This window comes from Herpailurus yagouaroundi, unplaced genomic scaffold, assembly GCF_014898765.1.
Source record: "Herpailurus yagouaroundi ecotype Mexico unplaced genomic scaffold, PumYag 162, whole genome shotgun sequence".
Taxonomy (NCBI): Eukaryota; Metazoa; Chordata; class Mammalia; order Carnivora; family Felidae; genus Herpailurus; species Herpailurus yagouaroundi.
The window spans coordinates 26,505,384-26,528,782 of record NW_024412403.1 but is presented as its reverse complement, the minus strand read 5'-3'; the positions used below and the strand labels follow the sequence as shown (position 1 = coordinate 26,528,782).

The window sequence follows — 23,399 nt, the reverse complement described above, 5'->3', positions numbered from 1 at the left end:
AAAGCCAGCTGCAGAATTCATAGGGAACACAGTTTCCAAGGTTGTGGGGCAGGAGTAAACTGGAGACCACTGTGGCCTCCCCCGTGATGCCCCCACTTTGCACTTCTCCTCTTTTCCTGGGGCACTCCATTGCTAAATGGCCCTCATCTCCAGTTTAATCCCTGCTTCTCCTAATCCTCGCTCAGAAACATCATCTGATTTAGAACAGGTACACGCTTCTCTCAGACCGTCCTCAGAATCTTTCATAATCTCTCCTCTCTTGCCCAGTGACCTGCTATGGCTCCTTATAGTGCCTTCCTTATGGGTCACTCACCCTGATGGTGGCAGACTGCACACCTCTCCTGTTCCGTTTAGCTGATTGAGTTTTAGCACTGGCCCTAAAACTGGAAACAGTGTTCATTAGAAGGTGAATGGATAAGCAAATTTATGTTATAGTCCATCAAAAGATAAAGCTCAGCATTGAAAAAGAATGAACTACTGATATATGCAACTGCATGGGTCAGTCTCAAAAGCCTTACGGTGAATAAAAGGAACAAGACAAAAGGTAAATGTGTATTATTCCATTTATATGACTCTATAAGAAGTGGAATGAATCTCTAGTATGATAGAAATCTGATCAGTGGCTGCTTGGGGTGTGGCATGAGATCTCAACATGAGGGAACTTGCTTGGAAAAGGATTGGACCCGTTCTTAATGGTGGTGCTTATACATTCATTAAACCTGATCATCCCACAAGATTCAATTGTGTTGATTTTATTTTATGTACATTGTGCCATAATAAAAGTTCAACAGAAGAGTATGAAATCCAAGGTGTTAATCCAGTGTTTGGAGTGAGTTGAAAGTAATGGGTTTAGCAGCTGCTTAAACGGTTACCTAGAGAGACTTGGAATATAACGTCAGGTTTACCTTTTAATAACACTGCACTCTGGATAGTTTGGGGTTAATGTAAATGCAGTGTTAATTGGTCCTGGCTTTGGTAAACATACGTATCCCTATTATCAGCATTGTTCATTATAAATCCGTCGATTGGTGAGGTAGCAGCACTGAGAGATATGATGTGGTGGATTCTGCCAGAGGGCTAACTACCTGTCACACAGTTCAGAAGAATAGGTAAGGAGTGGAGGGAGGCAGAAGCTTCCTTGAGTCTGAAGTGGGTACTGTTCGTACCACCGTCCTTTCTTTTTTCAGATGTGCCCTTTGGAAAGGGGGGTGCACAGAGCTACCACCCGGGATGCCTGAGCTCATTCTTGCCTACTTTGTTTTGGATAAAGCTGAGTAAACTGGTGTTGATAACCTATTACAGTCTTTCAGTCCCATCAACTCTGGACTCAGGACCACATGATTATGAGTCTGTGGTTATGCGACATGCTGTGTGTTTAATCCTTGTAAACATAAATTCTGTTCTCTTACATGAAGTTACATTTCTTTTCTCAGTTAAGCCTTCAGGTACAAGATGTTATGTTGATGGATCAGAAGAAATTGGAAGTGACTTTAAACTAAAATGTGAACCAAAAGAAGGTTCACTTCCATTACAATACCAATGGCAAAAATTGTCCAACTCACAGAAACTGCCCGCCTCATTGTTAGCAGGTACTGATGATTTTGCAGTTGTACTATGTGCCTTTGATTTGTACTTAAGTCTGGTTAGGGGTGTGTGTGTATGTATACATATTTTCAAATTCCCAAATACCTTCCCTTTTCTGGATTCCATGAGAATTATTCAGTGTTTTATAATGACAACTTAGTGTCATATAATGTTAATGAAAATATTTTTATAGTGATTTCACTGCTTAGGATATTATAATATTTTGTTTCATACACACACACACACATATATTTATTTATTTTGAGAGAGAGAGAGAGAGAGAGAGAGAGAGAGAGAGAGAGAAAACGAGCCAGGGAAAGGGCAGAGAGGGAGACAGTGGGAGAGAGGGAGAGAATCCCAAGCAGGATCCACACTGTCAGTGCAGAGCCCTACATGGGGCTCGATCCCATGAACTGTGAGATCACGACCTGAACCAAAATCAAGAGTTGGATGCTTAACCAACTTGAACTCAGCACCCTGAGATCAAGAGTTGCATGCTCTGCCAATTGAGTCCAGCAGATGCCCCAATATTTTTTATAATTGTTGTGGCTCTGCCTCAGCTGAGACCTTACCTGGCTAAGGCAGTTGTGGTTACTGTCACTGGTGATACAAATGAACTGGAGGGACAATTACAGTTGGTCCTTGAACAACACAGGTTTGAACTGTGCGGGTCCATTTGTATGTGGATTTTTTACAGTAGAATACTGTAAATGTATTTTCCTTATGATTTTCTTAGTAACATATTCTTTTTAGCTTTTGTAAGAATATGGTATATAATACACATAACCTAGAAAACATGTGTTAATTGTTTGTTACTGTAAGGCTTCCAGAGTCAAGAGTAGGCTAATTATAGTTACATTTTGGAGGAGTCAAAGTTATACCCTGTTCTTCAACTGTGCAGTGGATCAGAATGCTTAACTCCCACCCCCTTGTCCAAGAGTCAACTGTGTTTGCATTCTGGAGACCTGCAGATGTCTCCCTGGCAATTTATTCTGTTTCCAGGTTTAGCTTGTCTCACTTTTTTTTAATTTTTATTTAAGAAAAAAATTTTTTTTAATGTTTGTTTATTTTTGAGACAGAGAGCATGAACCGGGGAGGGTCAGAGAGAGAGGGAGACACAGAATCTGAAACAGGTTCCAAGCTCTGAGCTGTGAGCACAGAGTCCGACGTGGGGCTCAAACTCATGGACTGCGAGATCATGACCTGAGCCGAAGTCGGATGCTTAACCAACTGAGCCACCCAGGCGCCCCTCAGCTTGTCTCACTTTTACCTGGGTTGTCAAGCTTCATAAGGGCTTGCCTTTACTAAAAATTTAGCAATACAGTATTGTAAAAGTGGGTTTTGCCACACACACACACCCTTTTTTTCCTCCTAGAAATGACTTCACCTGTTATATCTGTAAAAAATGCCACCACTGAGTACTCTGGGACATACAGCTGTACGGTCACAAACAGAGTAGGCTCTGATCAGTGCCTGCTGCGCCTGGATGTCGTTCCTCGTAAGTACCTTCTTTCTGTCTGTTGTGGTGATGTTTGTTTCCATGGGCTTTATACAGCTTCCTTTGGTTCAGTCAGCAAGTGTGTATTAACTGCAAGGGGATGCCAACTTTTAGCAAAGCACCCTGTGGCTCAGTGATTAGCTATTCTAAGTCATGGAAAGGAAAAAAAATACAATATTAATAAGATCTTCATTACTGTAATGACAGTTTCGCCATTATAAACACAAGCTATTTAGAATATTCTTATATGCCTGCCAAGATAGCTGTGAATATTAAAATCTTTTAGTTTTATAATTTTTATGCTTGAAATAGATTGTACATTTCAGAAAAAAGTTCTTTCAGTGGATTTTCCCACTGGACCAAAAACTAACTAATTTGTCTCTTAAAGTTAATATATGCTATGAACTCTGTCAGTGTGTATCCTTACCTTCAACATGATTAGATATAGGTTTTTGTTACTATTAATTATTTTCTTATTAACATCTTGTTCCAGCTTCAAACAGAGCTGGGACAATTGCAGGAGCTGTTGTAGGGATTTTGCTTGCTCTCGTGCTCATTGGCTTTATCGTCTTTTGCTGTCGTAAAAAGCGCAGAGAAGAAAAATATGAAAAGGAAGTTCATCATGATATCAGGTAATTAAGTGACATAAGACTTCAGTGATATAAACTAAATTGATTTGGTTTCCAAAGCATGAGTTCTCTTAACCGTCTGAAGCATTTACCACTTTAAGAACTGGGTAAAAGCTGTAGCTCTTCCCCTCAATGCATTTGAAGGCTTTTACTTTCAATTTTGAGGGTGCAGAATCCACCAACCTCCATTGTGCCCTGCCTTCTGCCCCAATATTGAATCCTATCGTAAGGGCCTCTGCAAAATACTTATCTCTAGACTGCCAACCTTCTCCCAGTAAGTGCAGGCATGAAATTAAAAAAAAAAAAAAAAAAAAAAAAAAAAAATAATGAGGGGCGCCTGGGTGGCTCAGTCGGTTAAGCGTCCGACTTCGGCTCAGGTCATGATCTCGCGGTCCGTGAGTTTGAGTCCCACGTTGGGCTCTGTACTGACAGCTCAGAGCCTGGAACGTGCGTCAGATTCTGTGTCTCCCTCTCTCTGCTTGCCCTCTATCTCTCTCTGTCTCTCAAAAATAAATTAAAAAAAAAAAAAAAAAAGCAGATAGTAAGGTTTGAAAAGAAAGACCTGATAGTATCAAGTGACATAGGTAGTTTATAGTACTGTTGATAATGTGATATTATTTTATTTTTTAACATTCTAAGCCAGTAGATCTTAACTAGAAGTGCATATTGTGTTATAGAACTTTTTTAAAAAATGATAACATGACCTAAATAACATCCAGGAAATAAATTGACATTTTGATAGGTCTAGCATGGGGTCTGGGCACTTGAATTCTTCTTTTTCTTTTTTTCTTTTTCTTCCTTTCCCCCCTCCCTCCCTGACTTCCTTCCTTTCTGTCTTTCTTTCTGTCTCTGCATCCACACCCAGCTTGATCCCACAACCATGAGATCATGACCTGAGCTGAAATCAAGAGTCTGATGCTTAACCAACTGAGCCACCCGGGTGCCCTTGGGCACTTGTATTTTTAAACTGCACCAGAGGTACTCATATATGTTCTTTGTCAGTGTTTGGTGTGAAAATTCTTATGCTTAAATGCTCAGCTTTTGCAAATTTAAATCTGCTAAATTTTCAGCTAAGGTCTTAGATAAGTAACTTTCATAACAAAAAGGTTTTTTTTTTCTTTCTTTCCTTCTTTCCTTTTTTTTCCGGTGGAAATACATCTGTGAGTGTTTAGTGCTTTATCAACTACAATGTGTTGCCTGATTCTAACTAGACTATCTTAATCAGTGATAGTAGAGTATGAAGATATTTGAGGTTTGTTCCTTATAAGACAACATTATAGAAGCATACATTTTTGTAAAAATTACATTTTTGTGTGGAGATATACACTCTGTAAATGATAGATTTTGGACAAATACACAGTTCATGACATTGTACCTTACTGTGCTTGCTTTATTTGTGTCACACACAGTTTTATATACCTGATACTTAGAGGATCTTTTCTCACTCCTGTCCATTTTTCACAGCTTATATAACTGTAGGTTTTTAGAAACTTGTTCTTTGACCTTGTGTTGGGATCTTTGCTTTCTAGGGAAGACGTGCCTCCTCCAAAGAGCCGCACATCCACTGCCAGGAGCTACATCGGCAGCAATCACTCGTCCCTGGGATCCATGTCTCCTTCCAACATGGAAGGATATTCCAAGACTCAGTATAACCAAGTACCAAGTGAAGACTTTGAACGCACTCCTCAGAGTCCGACTCTCCCACCTGCCAAGGTAGCGGCCCCTAATCTAAGTAGGATGGGAGCGGTGCCTGTGATGATTCCAGCACAGAGCAAGGATGGGTCTATAGTATAGAGCCTCTGTGCTTTCATCCAGGCTTTCCATCTCTCTTTCCTTCTCTTCAGATAAGGAAGCCAGTTCCGTTTTAAATTCTGCTACCAGCCTCAAAATAGATCAAAAAGAAGTTAACTGGAAACTGAGAGTTATACTTTAAAAAGTTTTGTTTGGGGGAAAAAAAAAATAAAAGTTATGTTTGGTTATTGAAATAGTAAAGGCATTGAAGTCACTAAAGACATTCACCATCTGAAAAAAATTTCCTTTAGGAGATTGATTTGATAAGATTTCTAAATATTAATACTTAAAATATAGCACTTTGAATATGAAATCATAGGTGAAGAAATGGGTGAACTTACATGCACTCTGAGTTGATACTTGAATCATCTGAAAGTGGTACTTACTTTTTTCTACCATTATTTTTAGATTGCTTTTCTCAATTTGTGATCAGATAGTTCCCTCCAAGTTGATAAAGAAACATTCATGGCAGAAATATTTATGATACATTTATGTTTGTTCTTTTTATAGCTTCTTAGAAAAGTCATTTAAATATGAGTTTGAAATCCTTCTAATAACATAGAAAACAGTACAGTATTCTAGAAATTGCTACTTTTACTTCAGAATCATTCATAAACCTTGTCTATGAAATGATTTCTTAACTATTTAGTTGATAGACTGCTATAGGCAACAGGGATGCAGTAAGCTCTTTTATATGCTAAAATAATGGAGCATCTCTCTGATTTGTTTAGAAAATTTGCTGTCAGCTACATACAGCAATGACACTAGTTAGGGGTGCAATAGTGACTATGGGTTTTGTTGAGGAGTAATCCGAAGGCCTTGAGGCCTATGATGGTCTTCAGAACAATGACCAGCCAGAAACAGGATGGAATATTTTGCAGTTCCAACTAAATACTAGCCCTGGACAAGATATTTTTCTAACAAAAATTATGGCTCATGTATTAACAGTTTGAAATTCCCTAATTATGGGTTCCAAATTTAAAAGCATTTTTTACCTGGTTGGTTCAGTGTGGTTGTTTTTGGCGGGGGTGTGGGGGGGTGAGCTTTGTGGTTGGTATTGCATATTATGTGTTCTAGAAACATGTAATCCTAAATTTACCCACTTGAATTTAGTCCCCGGAGGATATTTTCTTTCTAGACTCAGAAGATGAAATAATTTTAAGCTAGTAAGTGTCCTCCATCAATTCTGTATTTCAGACTTGGGAGGGTGCATAGCTGCTCTTGTATGGCCAACATGTCTGTGTAGTTGCAGAAAATGAAGGTGAGCTTTGAAAAGAATGAGCCTTAGTTTTGTGAAAGTGATTTATTCTTAAGAAAATAAAAAGCAAGAAATGAAAGGAAAAGGAGTAAAAGGTATACTCTTAACTGCCAAATGTGTTAAATACTGTGGTAGTAGAAGAAAGTGAATTTCTTGTATTTCCCTTAAGATTGTGAGGGAGTGTGGATATAGTCAAATGAGCCAACAGTTTTCTTTTATAGTAAATAAGGTTTGCAATAAATATTTCACTAGCTCTAAAACCTTTTCCCTAGATTTTGGTAGGGAGTTGGTTTCTGTAGATCTCTTTGGGTGCTGTGGTGGTAAATGCTACATTATAAATTAATGTTGGTATGAATTTGAGATTAGGCAGAATACGGTGTATACTTTATAATTAATGGTGAACTTAAGCTGAATGTCTGTGTAATGGATTAGTGTATAGTTTTATATATTTGGAAGCATTTTTTTTAGGTAGGTTTTTAACCCTACATAATATTGCTTTTATACTTGTGTTAACATTTTCATCTGTGCCTTTGGGTAATTTAATTTTTATTATGAATTTCTGGTGCCTATGAGCTAGCTATCACCTGAAAGGTGCTTAGAGGTGAAGGTACTGTTCCTAAAAAACACATCACTGTGACACGTTTCTCTTTTCATACTTTGAATCTTGCCTCCTCTTCTCTGTTCTTTTTGGGTGCAGCTTAACTGTGTTATTCATAAAGATTTTAAAACTTCAACACCCCCAACACTCTTTGTGTTTATGGTTTTATAACAGTAGCTATTTTTGAATGCCAGATGTCTGGCCTGTTTTATATGATAAAACTTATAAGATAGTATAAGAATAAATAACAGATCACAAAGTTCAATTAATAAAAAAAAAAAAAAATCTGGTCCTTCCTGTTACCAGTTTTCATACAGTGTCAGTCAGTCTAAGTAGGAATTACCATAATAGGTGGACATGTAAGACTTTCTAGTGTAGGATTTGGCTATAAGTAAAGTCCATACCACCTACAACCTGAGAATGGAGCTTGTAAAAACATCAGTTGCGTGACCTGAAAATGAAAAGACTTGCCGGGTGTGATTAAATTTCAAAGACAGAATTCAGTTTGAGACTTAGTTCTCCAGCTGCTCTCATTGTAAATTTCAGTCTAATCCAAAAGTCGGATGGCACTGATAACTTCCCAGATAATTCTCAGTGATAATTCAGTTGAACTAGAGATCGGGTATTTGTTCTTTACTATTGGTAATCACCAAGCAGTTCAGCCAAAAACTGTAATTCGTGCGTTTCCATCAGAAAGCCAGTGTCCATCAAGATGGGCACTGCATCTGTGAAGACAAACAGGTTGATTCTACTGTACCCTTGAAAGACTGGGCACAATCTTTTTCAGTTTCATTTGAATCATTTGAAAAGAAACGAAAGTGTAGAGTGTGAGTTCTGTGCTTTAAATATGTAGTTTACTGGTTTTCTTTTTCTTTTTGGCAATCTTAGCAGTATTCCCGTTAGAGAACCCCCACAGTTTCTTACTGAAGACACTGACCAGTTATTCCAGGCGAATAAGTTCCTTTAAATTTGGGCTATCTACCATGGAGTTGTTACAATGGAAACAGAGCCTGAGTATGTCTGGGGGGGTTAAATGAAGAAATGCAGTTAGATTATGGATATGAAGAAATAGTTGACTTTTGTTAAAAATAATTTTTAAGATTGAGTTCTGGAAGTTTGGAGCAAGTGAAGGGGCAAGTAAACGTGATTAAATATAAAAAGAACTTGCTGCATGAAGTTGGATATCAAATTCTATAATGTATGACTTCTTAAAATAACTGTTTTGTCTTTTTGTGTGCGTGTGGCATGTAAATTTGAAGTTCTATGAATGTTTAAAGTTTTTTTTTCTAATCTCTTCAATTTCCACAGTGTTTAGGGCTGTCAGATGCCTTATTCCAGTGTGAACAGAAAAAAAAAATTTATGTGGTTAATGCTTTGATGTAAGGAGTAGTTGTAGAAAATGTTGGCACAATTTTAACTTTTTAGTGGCTTGTGACATTATATATATATATATGTACATATATCTTTATAATAGCCATGTGTTTAGTAGTATAAATGTTCTGGGCAAGTTTTAATATTTCAAATGCCTTTGGACTTGGAATAGAGGCAACACATTCTGCAGTTGGATTTTTTATTCATTTGCCTATTTTGACACTAAAAAAGGTCTATAACTGAGCACAAATTCTACAGTGTTACAGAAGTAGGGAAAAATAATAAATTTGTGAATTGTGGTTCTGTTTATCTTATAGATATCAGCAAATATTTTGCTTCATCTGATCTCATATTAAAGTTACTAACATTATTATTTAAAATTATTTAAAATCAAGTTTAAAAAATACCTTATTTTGTAATTTTAAAAGTGTGATGATGTCCGTTGGATTTGGCTTTGGTCACGAACACCAAAAGCTCCAATCAGAGAACTCTGTTTTCTGCTAATTTATTCAATGGGAAGTGTTAAGAGAACCACAATTTATTCACTTACTCTCATTCCTAACTGTGAACTTTTGTGATAAATACACCTGTACTACTGATAAAAAATATTTTGACACTTCACATATGCAAGTAGAGAATTGATAAGTGTCAGTTTCAAAAGTGATTTTGTATTTAAAGTTTCTGGCTTAAGTATCCAATGGTGCAGATTTTGAAATTTGTAAGAACAAAATTTGTTTTTAAAAAAACAAAAACTTGCTCTAGTTTTGTGACCTTGTGTACTTTTGAAATAAAATGAAGAAAGCAGTTTACTGCCTCGTGTGGCTTCATTGTGCCTCTTGAGAAATGTCTACTTTATAAAACCTCAACAATGCTATTCCTCAGGGTTTCCTTTTCTCTTCCCCTCCTTGCATCCTTTATTGAACAGAATAAAGATCAGACTATCACACTTCATGAAAACATGTCAAACATACTTCTCTTTCCCCACTCTGTGCATTTACATGACAGCATATAGCATAATGTAATATTTGGGGTTGAAGCCTCCACAGAGTTTGTGATCAGTTCACAGTTTGGAGCATGAACTCAAATTTGAATACTCCAAGAGTAGCATTAAGTACATACACAGCTAGTTATGGTTCATTGATTCTAAACAGTGACTACAGGAAACAGAATGAGGTAGTAATACCTCTGTAAGAAGACACTTAGGAATGTTTTGTTTAGTGCAGAGTTTTTCGATCTTCCCACTTGTAGCATTTGGACTGGATGATCCTTTGTTGGGAGGAACAGTCTGTGCGCTGTAGTATGTCGAGCAGCATCCCTGGCCTCTACCCACTAGATGCCAGTTGCATTCTTTCTTCTTTCCCGAGATGTGACAGTCAAAAATGTCTCCAAACTTTGATCCACTGGGATGGGGGGCAAAATTGGTTTAGTTGAGAACCACTGGTTTATATTAATGTGAAATTGTCTGCTCCTAGATTAAAAGATTAAAAGATAAAGATAAAAAGATTATAAAATAGGCCTTGTAGTCAGACATAAACTTCTGCTCATTACTATATGCTTTACTTAGCTTCAGTTTCCCGCTGTTTAAAATGGGGATACAAATCCGTCACAGGGGATGTTGGGTGGTTCTAAAGAGAGAACTGATAGAATAATGAAAATTTTTTGCATTTGTCCCTCATAGCTGGGATGCTGATAGGGATTCACAGATTTTCAAAGAATCAAGATTTCAATAAAATATACTAAGTGAAACTACTGAGTATAATTTAATGCCTTTAATTTAGTCCATGCTTTAATCTTTTTAAAAATTTTTTAATGTTTTTATTTATTTTTGAGAGAAAGAGACCCAGAACAAGTGGGGGAGGGGCAGAGAGAGAGGGAATAACAGAATCTGAAGCAGACTCCAGTGTCTCTCTGAGCTGTCAGCACAGAGCCCGATACAGGGCTTGAACTCATGAACTGTGAGATCATGACCTGAGCCAAAGTTGGATGCTCAACCGACTGAGCCACCCAGGCACCCCTCATATTTTAATCTTAATTAGCCAGATCACATTTCTGGCTAATTAAGTACCAAATGGCAAAACTGATGAAATTCTTGAAATTTGAGATAAAATTGAATATAATTTTTTTAAGTTTATTTATTTATTTTGAGAGAGAGAGAGAGTGTGTGTTGTGCACAAGCAGAGAAAAGGCAGAGCAGGTGAAGAGAGAATTCCAAGTAGGGTTTCACTCACGGCACAGAGCCCAACTCTGGACTCATGAACCGTGAGATTATGACCTGAGCCAGGATTAAGAGTTGGACACTTTACTGACTGAGCCACCCACGCCCCTAAAGTAACTTGTTTTTAAGTAAAAACGGTCTACTTTTAAGTCTAAGGCATAATCAAATGTAATTTTCTAAATGCAGTAAAGGTAACAAAAGATGAAAAAGCCAGTCCTAGGAACTGAAGCTCAGTTTTTCTTGCCATTTCTGAAATCAAAATCAAATGTGAATGTGTTGTTACTTAAATGATTTTTCTAGATTTGATAACCATGGTGGGGAAGGGGGTGGAGGGGGAAGCGCTGTTGCCCTGAAGTGTAACTGCAGGAAAAAAAAATTTCTAGAGTTAATCGAAGGACCAAGAAATAAATTTCAGGACAAATCCATGGTTAGTTTGCTTCTCATTTCACTGCTGAGCTGTGAAAATTCTAACTCTAATGGGGGAATGAGAAAGGTGGGAGAAGATGTAGGAAATTAGAGGTAAAAACCAATGTCAGTCCCCAGCAAAGTACCAGAAGCCATCATGATCTTGACTATCTTCTCCTAAGACCTTGTCCCTTAATCCACTAACTAAATCTTACTGGATTGGTTGTCTTCAAATGTAAATATGGACCAATTAAAAACCAGGTCATCTTAACCTAATGTAGAAGATCTTGCAAGGTCCATTCCATTTCCCTACGGTTTGTTACCTCCATAGCTGCAGATGCACCTTCACGCAGTAGACATGCTCAGTAGCTGAGGGGCCTTGGTTTTGGATCTTTGTGGGTATGCGATTTCTTCAGCCAGAGAACAGCCCCTCGTTTACCTGTCCTGCTAGTGTCAGTTGAGTCATTTTTCCTGATATGTACCCCTGTTCCTTATTTATAAATTGGGGGTGCATCTGAACTCTCAACACTGCCAGCACAGGTCTTTGAGGGCACAAAGTCTTTTCCATTCCATTTGTTGAACATGCTTAATATGCCCTTTTACAAGTTTGAAGCTGATTTGCTCACCTCATCATACTCAGTGCCTAACTCTGACTTGCATATTACTCAGTAAATGCTGAGTGAATTTTTAGAAAGGAAACTACATAAACACTAGGGGCAAGTTTGCATTGACTTGGTATATGTCCTATGTTCTGCAAGACAACTACCCTGATCTCTTCCAAAAAGACTGTATCCGGAGAAAAAGTGTGAGTATGTGTGGTGAGAGGAAAAAGTGTGACATTGCTTAAAAAGTTAACTTGGACAAATACAGAATGGCGTGACCTGATTGAATAGGAGCAAACACTAAAACAAACCTAATTATTATAAAAACCTGGAGAAGTGGAGAAGCATTTTAGAAGTAAACCTGTAAAACCTTCCTCAGATTCTGAATAGTCTGGAGTCAAGTTAGTGACTGTTTTCTCTCCAGGGTTATTTTGGTAATAAATGAAATTCCTTGCAGATGACTGGTTTCCAGGCAAGTCATTAATGGTAGTATGTTTTTTCTCGGGCTTCACAAACTTCCAGAAATATTTGAGTACACCTTCAGAGAGGCCAAGAAACTTACATACTTAAATATCATTGCCTAATTGTGATATACTAATTTATCTTGGTTTCAGAATCCAGGGCAATCTACTTAGATGGCTGGAACACCATTTCTTAGAAGATTTTAATTTCAAACAAACATAGAATGTCAATTGTTTTCAAGTCTTTTTAAATGATTAGTTTTCTGAAATGACTAGTCACTTATAATTAATTTCTATATATAATTGTATTAGTTTGTTAGGGCTGCCATAACAAAGTGCCACAAACTGGGTGGGTTAGGCAAATTTATTGTCTCCCATCCTGGAGGCTAGAAGTATGAGATTTAGGTGTTGGCAAGATCGGTCCCTTCAGATTGCTGTCAGGGGAGGATCTGCCCAGGCCACTCTCCTTGATCTGTAGGTGGCTGTTCCTCTATCTGTTTCTGTGTCATAACTTTCCTTTTTTTATATAAGGATACCAGTCACGCTGAATTAAGACCCACACTGATGACCTAATTTTAACAAACTAACTTCAAGGACCCTATTTCCAAATAGGGTCACATTCTGAGGTACTGGGGATTAGGACTACTACCTAGGAGTTTTGAGGCACACAGTTCAACCCATGTCAGTAATGATGACTGGAAATTATGATGAAGAACTGATAAAATAATGAAAGTTGGTGTGGAACACATGCCCAGAGAGCTTCTTTGCTTACTTTTTAGCAGTGTAATAAAAATATCAGCACACAGGGCACCTGGGTGGCTCAGTTGGTTAAGCATAGGACTTCGGCTCGGTTCATGATCTCACGGTTCATGGGTTCGAGACCCGTGTTGGGCTCTGTGCTGACAGCTCAGAGCCTGGAGCCTGCTTCTGATTCTGTGTCTACCTCTCTCTCTGCCTCCACCCTGCTCATACTCTGTCTTATGTTTCTCACAAATGAATAAAATGTTAAAAAAAATATCAGCACCTAAATAACTATGCCAACAGCTATTTCATGGTTGTCTGTCTCCCTCATTCCTAAACCAAGAGAGTATGTGTGATCTTGATTTCAAAACTGGAGTGACTATATATGCTGTTAACCTCATATCTGCTTGTCAACTGGAAAAGTAGTTGATGGAATGGTTATGATTTGTCTTTCCTTACGAATCTTGCTGACAAGATGAAACTTTTTCTGGAGAAATAGTTTTTAACCTCAGGAATATATGGAATATATGAAGAGGTGATGGACCACTGTAGAAAGAAAAAAAGAATCCACCTGATTATGGAAGCAAATAGATGGCCATTGCTCTACAATCACCTCTATGATCTAGACAAAAGTTGATTAAAACTCTGCTTCTAGGGTAATTGTCTTAAAGCACTTAGGTTCATTTCTTTTGCTCAAAAGCTTTCCAGGACAACCTCTAACTTGAAGTTTATACTCTGGCCTGATTTTAGACTTTCACATCAGGCCCTCCAACTACCACACTTATTCTATGCTTACACTTGCATATACATGTTTTGTTGTTTTTTTTTTAAATAAAGTTTTATACAGTTTCCAGTTTAGCAAATCTTTTCATATTATTCTATACATTTTTATCTTTTATGTATCTACCCACCTAAAACAACCGTATTTGTCTTAAAACTATATATTGTGTCATAGTGATAGACCATAACTTTATTTAACCAGTCTCCAATTGAGGGCCTTTTAAATTGGTCCCATCTTTCTAATATAATGAGTAAAAGTACAAGCAGTATATTTGTATATACATTATTTTGCATATGTATAACTAAATCCTTAAGGTAAATGTCCAGAAGAGGTGCTGAGTCAAGAATATTCTGATAGCTATTATTAACATACCTTCTTACAGCACTTTGTCTTGCAGTGGATGGGAGTGCTTAGCTTCCCCCAAATCCTCACCCATACTCTTACCCAACTTTTTGATCTTTCCCAATTTCTGAGAAGACAATTCTCTCTTTAAAATTGTATTTCTGTTTATTCACTTGAATATCTTTTCCCGTGTTTAAAAGCCCTTTGTAGGGGCGCCTGGGTGGCGCAGTCGGTTAAGCGTCTGACTTCAGCCAGGTCACGATCTCGCGGTCCGTGAGTTCGAGCCCCGCGTCGGGCTCTGGGCTGATGGCTCAGAGCCTGGAGCCTGTTTCCGATTCTGTGTCTCCCTCTCTCTCTGCCCCTTGCCCGTTCATGCTCTCTCTCTGTCCCAAAAATAAATAAACGTTGAAAAAAAAAAATTAAAAGCCCTTTGTACTTTTGAGAACAGTGCTCATATGCTTTGCTCAGTTTTCTTTTGTACTGATTTTGCTAATTTGGAGAAGCTCTTAAATATTAATAAAAATTAGTCCTTTGTGGTGTGAAATGAACTTTTTTTTTTTTTTTTTTTTTTTTTTTGGCTAGGCTACCCTTTCTCTTTCACTCTGATTATGGTTTTAACCATTTCCTGATCGTGTAATCCAAACCCTTCCCAAACCATCCTCCTGGTGCAATCTGCCTTCTCCCTTCTTGAAATTGTACCCTCAGAGGAAGCTGAAGGTCCCGTGTCTTTCCATGTTCGCATGGAAACTTAAGCAGATGTCAGACCTTTCAAAGATGGGACATCTTTACCCAGATGTTCAACACACAGATTCAGTAACCTTGGTTGATGATCAAATTGCAGGAGCTCTGTGTTCACATCAAGCCATTGCTTCATGTACTCCCATCACAGTGTGTTTTTTCTTAATTTATCTTTGGTTTCTAGTTGCTGGTGTTTTGGCTCACAGCATTTTAATGGAATCAGCACAAACTAAAGTAATGAAGAAAATGAGTTCTCTTGCACTTGAAAAGAAGAGATGTGTATGTCACGTGTTAGGTCAGTTATCACACACTCTCCCAAATTGAATGTTGGCTACCCTCACTGTGCTCTTTTAATGTTGCTAAGTAGGACTCTTTCCCTCTCACATAGTCCCAGAACTGTCAACAGCGAGAACCTTCGTAGGGAACAGTAGAATGAATGACCTTGCAATTCTAAGGAGAGTGGGATATAGAAGATACCGATGACTGGTTTGCAACCTGTTGGAAAATCACAGCCCTTTGACATTCAGCCTCCAGTAGTATTTTCATCTACTAACAAGAAGGGGACTTATTATGTGTTCACAGGAACAACAGCACAAAGTAAAATTAAATAATCACATGTATTATCATCTCTGCTCTGCCAACTAAAAAATACTTTGTTCTACACCCAGGACAGAGAAAAGATACATTGTATAGTAGCCAACAGGGCTTTTATGAGCATGTTTATAAGTTGATTTAAACCTTTTTGTAATATGGGCAACAAATTTGTGATATAGTTAAGAAAATTGACATGGCAGTTTAAGTTTTGTAAAAAGACAAAAAACCTAAAATACCCATGGGCTACATTATCTAGTTCAATATCATTTCAGGAAAAAAATAAAGATCCAGAAAGGTTTTGATCTCCCCAGGCTACATAATTAGGAACAAACTCCAGGTCACCTGACTCCCGATCTAGTATTTTTCTAAGAACCTCCAGTTCTTGGCAGTCTGGGCCCCTTGAGAACCATTTGAAAGAAAGAAAATGGGAATTTGCAATGTGTGGCTGTCTCATCTCTCACTGTTCCCACCAACATCAGCCAGGAAGGCCAGTGGAAAAGAGCAGACTCTGGCCTAACCAGTGCTTTCTGTGCATAAACGTGGTCACTGATGCCCAGGGCACGCTGAGCATTGACAGCTGCACTCTTCTCCCAGATGGAGTGATGGTCCCATGGGGGTTATGACTGGCGTGCACGTTGTTTGGTACCATGCCCATGTATGCTTGTTATGTTGCTGATTACAAAATTTAAGTAAATTGTACATAGCAGCTATACTAGATGTGGCAAAGACAACATATGTAAGGAAATGATTCTGCTTCAAAATATGTCGGTTTCATTTGACTATAAAAAACCTAGGCTTTAATTAGGATCAATATGGATGTAGGTTATGGGAAAAAGAAAACATAATTCTTAGCAGTAGACCCATATTCTAAGAAAAATTCTTAACTACATGATTTGGTGACATAAAGTATATTGGTACATTTTAAGCATTTAAAATTTTTAAAGAGATATATCACTTTTAATGGTTTTCCACTTAAAACTTTTTTTTTTTTTCAACGTTTTTATTTATTTTTGGGACAGAGAGAGACAGAGCATGAACGGGGGAGGGGCAGAGAGAGAGGGAGACACAGAATCGGAAACAGGCTCCAGGCTCCGAGCCATCAGCCCAGAGCCTGACGCGGGGCTCGAACTCATGGTCCGCGAGATCGTGACCTGGCTGAAGCCGGACGCTTAACCGACTGCGCCACCCAGGCGCCCCTAAAACTTTTTTTTATTGGCACTCCTAATTGTGTCTGGGGAGAGGGATTTTACTGTAAACCTGCATGCCAAATGCCTGTCAGGTCCTGTATTTTAACTTTTTGTGTCTTCCTTCCCAGATTTCACAGTATCAAGCATCACAAATGGTATCTTCAAAATTATTTTCCAAAGGAACTTATTAGCTATCCATATCAGATTTTAAATATAGTCTGTCTTATCACTGGGACACATGAAATAGATTTCACTTAGTAATAACTCAGATGACAAAACAATTTCACATTTTTCATGTTCCACTAATCTTAGAGTTTCAAAAATTTCATTTTTAATCAGTAAATTTTGTTTCACTTCTTTTAAAATTTTTAATGTTTATTTTTGAGAGAGAGAGAGCAAGAGCAGGGGAGAGACAGAAAGAGAGAGGGAGACAGAATTCAGAGCAGGCTCAAGGCTCTGAGCTGTCAGCACAGAACCAAACGTGGGGCTCAAACTCAAAAACTGCAAGATCGTGACCTGGGCTGAAGTCAGATTCTTAACCCATTGAGCCACCCAGATGCCCCTATTTCACTTCTTTAGAAGAAGTGTTTGGTGGATGATTTATAAGATGCAAACCCAGTTTTTTTCCTATTGAATTTAGTGAAATGGTTAATCACACTGGCTTATTAATTTAACTCAAAAACTTATCATCTATACATTTCTGTGTGAATTCAGTTAGCAGTTCTGGTACATGATTAACCTGTCCATAATATGAAACTACTAAAAATAATGTTGTAGAATATGTTAATTAACTAGAATTTAAAATAAAAATTTAAACAATAAATTAAAACATATATTTAGAGAGAAAATAAAAAATTGTTTAGAAAATCGACATAAAAAAGTATTTCAAGATATCACATTGTGTAACCATAAAACGAACATATTTCTTAATACAACAGTATAGGAGTATGTAAAGTAAAAGTTCCCTCTTTTAAACATCCCCATCTACTAAAATATTAACTGTGGTTATGTCTGCTGGGGTGATTATAGGTGATTAATGATCTTTCTGTGCTGTTACTTTTTTTCCAAAATGAACATTACTTTTGTTAACAGAAAAATAATTCTAATAAAGAAATTTTGTGTACATTCTGAGTTAGAATTCCCCATTACTAATGACAATTCTACATATAGATCCATAGGAAAAGCAGTGATTTAAACAACAGCCACTTAAAAAAAAAAAACAACAGTATAACCACTAATGCTTTTCATGGAAAAGGGAGATTTCAAATGCAGCCTTCTGCTTTGAAGTTGGAAAAGAGTATCTGATGCCCTCTTGTGGCCAAATAATTTTAATAAGGTAATTTATTCCTTTTCATTTAAATCAGTCTGCATCAAGAGAATAACACCAAAACATCGATGCTATTGCTTTCTAAATGACAAAAATGCTCACATATTTTTCTTAACAGTTTAGCCAATCTTCCCAACATGTGTCCTGGATTTATCCTGCTAGGGTTTGAAGCTCTTGTTAATTTAATTTAGGTCACCTAGGCAACTTGAATACTTGAGACACAGTGTCCTCAAATGTAAGATGAGAATAGTAGAACATACATAGGTTTAACTTAGAATGGAAGGAAGGGACTTACTGGCAGTATCTGTCACACAATATGGTGATTATCTTCCCACATCAGTAGACACAGATCATTCTTTTATTGGCCTCATGTTCTTACATAGTATGAATGAATTATAGTCTTTTATTATGGCAAATGATGCTGCAATTATACATTTTTATACATTTGCAAAAGTATTTCCATAGGTTATCTTCCAGGTATATAGAATTTGAATTACTGGATAAAAGAATATGCGCATTAAAAAAAAAAACACTGACATTGTCAAATTGTCTTCCACAAAGAATCAAACAACAATCTTTTCAATATTTGTCAATTTGTTAGGTGAAAAATGGTATTTCATAGCTTCTTCTATTTTCCTTGCCATTAGTGTTCCATTAGCACACCTTTCGTTTTTAGTTTTTACATCTCTTTATATGTATTTAGCTCTGCTAAATAACTATATATACAAGCTTTTGATAGAATACTAATCCATTTTCTTTTAAACATGCGCAAATTTTCTTTGGAGTTTCTCTTTTAAATTTATGATGTCTTTTGATGTGCAGTTTACTTTTTAATTCCAAACCACTAACATTCCTGTTAAAATTGGGAAAAGTTTCCCAAGCTGAAGTTAGTAAATATCTTCCTTCATATTTCCTCTCAGTACTTTTACAGTTTCATAATTAACATTTTATCTTTAATCTATTTGGAACGTATTTTTATGGCTTAGAGTTAGAATTTAACTTAAAAAAAAAATGCATCCAGGGTGCCTGGCTAGTTCAGTTGGAGGAGCATATGATTCTTGATCTTGGGGTCATGGGTTTGAGCCCCCAAATGTAGAGATTATGTTTAAAAATTAACTTTAAAAAAATGAAAAAAATACATAGTCAAAATAGTTCACTATTAATTTATTAGTGGATCATTTTCAATTTGAAAAGTCACTTTCACCATACATTAAATTTCTGTTTCTGGTTGTGCACTTGTAAATTGTTTCATTGTTCACTGTTCATCTGTTCAGGTCTATGTTAACTTTTGAGTATATACTGACAAATCATGTAAAAGGAAGAATACTCCCTATCCATTGTTCTTTAAAAAAAAAATTATTGGTTATTTTGGAGAATTATTCTTCCATGTAAACATAAAATCAGTTTCGTTTTCCATTAAAATTTTATCAGAATTTTAATTATGATTTATATTTTTACATATTAACTTAAAAAGTGGAGTTTCTGTAATGTTGACTCAATTTAGAAATATGGCATATTCTTCTAGTCAGTTTTTTCTTTTTGTAAATTTTTATAAATTTTTCTCTTCTATTTGACTCACTCCTTTCTGTTTTTAGTTTATTTCCAGGTATTTAGTAATCTTTCTAATAGGGGTTCTCTTCCACAAAGCATATTCTAAATTTTTCTTATGAAATTAATATTATTTACATATAGTTGGGAACAGTGAAGGAAAAGTATATGATACTACCACTCTATTAGAAGCATTTATTATTTTGGAATATTTCCTTCTAGATGCAGTATGATCAACAAAATTTTTACCCACATTGCAATCCTTTTATTCAGAAACGTAAGACTGCCCATGAAACATACATGCAGTTTGGTTATCAGTGATAGAGTATTTGTATTTGCTAAAAATAAATCCACTAGTTACAAAGTAATAATGCTCAGTATAAAAGTCTAAAGACTGAAGTGTACAATCTAGAAAAATAAAGTTCTCTGTATCTGACCCCTTCCCCTGCCTCTGAGAACACTGGCTACTGTTAATTTGGTACTTATTTTTCCAGGCAATTTTTGGCACCATCATAGAAATAATATTTTTCATCCCCCACTTGTGGTATTTCCCCAATCTGCAACATTTTATGCCATGTCATTTCAATTTTTTTTTTTTTTTTGGTAGCTACATGGACTTTTCCATAGTATTTTCTTGAATAGATGTTCAGATTTTATTTAACTGTTCACCTGTTGTTGGCTACTTGGATTTTGCAATGAACATAGATAATGGCTGGACCCTTTATTTCTAAAGACAAATTCCCAGAATTCGTTTCTTAGCCAGAAGATCTGCACATTTATATTTTTAACTACCCTTCAAAAATGGTGTTTTAAAGCCAAGTTATGGATGTCTACATAATACTTGGTATTTTTCAAGTCCTATGAAATTTAAGCAAGGGTCTAATTATCTAAAACTTACAGGAGTCGCTTCTGTAGCAAGTTATTCCTTTTTTGAGGGTACAAACAATAAAAGTTTAACACTTTTATTTGTGCTGATCATGTGCTTTAAAGAATAAACATCAAACCAACCTAATTGCAGTGGTGTATATGCTACAAGTACTAATGGTGAATTTGCGTCTGACAAGGGTTAGATGGGTTTCCATTTCACTCCTTAGGTTATCCTTCGAATTATGTAAAAGAACAAAGGAACCTACAAAGTGTCTAATGCGATAAATTGGGAGACAAAGGGATGCTTTCTGTGGTGGATAAAGTGTGCACATTTTAAACAGAAATTACATGAACCTTCTCTGGAACTAGTGCTTGCACAACTCCCAGTATAAGCCTATGCTCCATCTGTAACGTATGGATGTTGTTTCCCTTCGAACCTCACAGTATTACTGCCTCACAACTGGAAAACAAACTTCAGAGAATATGAGAACATTGAACACCATGTTAAACCATCAAATACACTTGATAACTAACAGAAATTAAGGCCTATGATGAACTTGTGCCTTTCTAATACCGCTAATTCTCTGTGTGTGATCTTTCCCCGGGACCAATCATTGATACACTTAGCTTTGTCATCTCAATCCTGTCAAGTGGGCTGTATCTCCTCCTATTGCAATCTGATTTACAGTTCAAGCAAGTAAAATAAAATGTCTATCAAGTTAGTGGTTTGTAAAAAGGAACTCTGTCAAGGTTTTATTAATCAACAGATAATTTAAATGTCTTCTATCCTCATTTGCTTAATCTGATCTTTACATCTGTCCCTTTTTTCACATGTTGGCTTGATACCGAAACTTCTCACAGAATTATAATGAACTGAACCAAGGCACCATGAACCACATGGGCTTTGCAAAACCCAGACTGGTTAAAGTCAGGGCTTCATTTCTTAGCTGTTATCTTGGGCATTTTTTAACTTCTCTGAGAGTCCTTATCTAAATTGGTAATAATGGTACCTACCTCATGGGGTTATTATGAGGATTAAATAAACTACTGGCACATAGATACATAAAATTTTTTTTGAACATACTGCTATCTGTAAAATGGATAGAATGTCTTCTGGGTTTTGCTTCTTTCCACTCAGCAAATAAGAAATCACTTTGACAGTGATAGTTGAGAAGTCAACATAAATGCTTTGACATAAATACCACATTAAAAAAACAGAAATAAGTACTTTAGTACTGATGTAATAGAACTTACCAAAAAGATGTGTTTGTCACAAACCACTGTTTGAAACAGCCCAAAAAAGGCTTTCAAACTGAAATTATGCGGCCATATTGTCTTCATTAGAACAGTCCAAATTGTCTGAGACACAGAGATGTTACGATTCCTAGAGTCCTAAATACCATTCAAAAAGTTTGACAAATTTTTGTACCCTGTGCTTACTACACTGAATTTAAGACCCAACTGCTTAGAGAAAGATGGCTTATTTCATTAGGAATGGATTGGAAAATCTATATTGATGAATTTCCTTTTGCTTTAAATAACTTTTCAAATAAGGTGGGAGGTTGATAGTCAATCAAAGGGCAAAGTCTTCTACAGGTAATATATTAGGAATATGTAAAACTAGCATTTTCCCCAAGGCACTCAGCCATTTAGCTGTCAGCACTAATGAGTAAGAAATTTAGGTTTTACAGTAATCCACGGTGGAAAGCCCTGGTTACTAGATGTGTCCCAAAAATACTTCCTTTCTTGTATGGCTATTTATTGCTTAAAATTTTCCCAATAAGCTCATAACTACAACATGAGCAAACTAAAAGAACAAATGCTCTCTGCTAATTCCATGATAAAAATACTTGAAACCCGCCATCTTTATAATTGCACACTATTTGCAGTTATTACACAAAACTTCCTAGGACCCAGAATGGAACAGTTAAAAACATTTTCAAACTTAAATAAAACTAATGTTCATGTGATGCCAGTTACTCTTAGAAAAATACACTCAACTCTGAATAGGCATTCATTATATATTTCAGGAAAAAAACGTTCATGGCTTAGAAATACGTTAAAAGGTGTATATAGTTTAAGTTAATACTAAAACTAGATGTCTCTAAGGTTTAAAAACAAGTTTCTTGTTGACATTGTGTAATTTAAATTCCACATACTTTCAAACCTTTGGGATATGTATCCTTAGAATTTGGGTACTTTTCTGGCATTCTATACTTAAATAGAATTTTTCAGAAAAAAATGACAACAGGAATATGTGGAATAGCCAAGGTCTTCTAATGATTTATTAGCAAGTTCTGATTTTTCTAAGTCAAATAATTTATGACTAGACATTTAGAGATGTGGGTTAACAGGAAAAAAGTATCTTTTTAAAAAAATTTAATTTTGGGAAAAAATCCAATTTCTTATATGTCTTTCTCTCTTTTTGTAGTTCAAGTACGCTTACAAGACTGATGGCATCACAGTGGTATAAATATGAAGGGACTACTGAAGAATCTGAAGTACTGTACTATTTGGCTTTAATTCAGACATCTATTAAAGACTTTCATGTGTTGAAAAAAAGCACAAGGAACAGAGATGTGAGAACATTTCTGCTTTATGCAGTGGCATTAGGCATATAAGTCAGATGCCATGTCAAAATTAATACAGGCTTTGATTCTTGATTAGGAAAATCCTATGTATCACAACTTTGATGGTTTAAAGAGGTTTTATTGTATATATATTTTCCACTAGTACTACTAATAAACTTTAGACTTTTATATGCACATTTTGATACTGTTGCCTTGGGGAAAATTATGGTTAATAAAAAGTTGATTTTTTTAAGAAAACTTTAAATTTTATGTTTTTTCTCTGCTAAATATT

General features: G+C 36.3%; 1 protein-coding gene across 4 annotated transcripts in view; it reads left to right on the top strand.

Moving 5' to 3' along the window:
* Positions 1–23,360, top strand: part of CXADR (CXADR cell adhesion molecule) — a 56,842-nt gene extending 33,482 nt beyond the window's left edge. For 3 of the 4 annotated variants that reach the window (XM_040484147.1, XM_040484148.1, XM_040484145.1), the window contains 4 exons: positions 1,434–1,589; positions 2,960–3,082; positions 3,576–3,714; positions 5,241–9,535. In XM_040484147.1, coding sequence (XP_040340081.1) covers positions 1,434–1,589; positions 2,960–3,082; positions 3,576–3,714; positions 5,241–5,505 — 683 coding nt within the window. In that variant the 3' untranslated portion in view covers positions 5,506–9,535. Of the gene's footprint in view, positions 1–1,433; positions 1,590–2,959; positions 3,083–3,575; positions 3,715–5,240; positions 9,536–22,968 lie in introns of those variants that run through there. The other variant, XM_040484146.1, reaches the window with a different exon arrangement.
* The last annotated feature ends 39 nt before the right edge of the window (positions 23,361–23,399 follow it).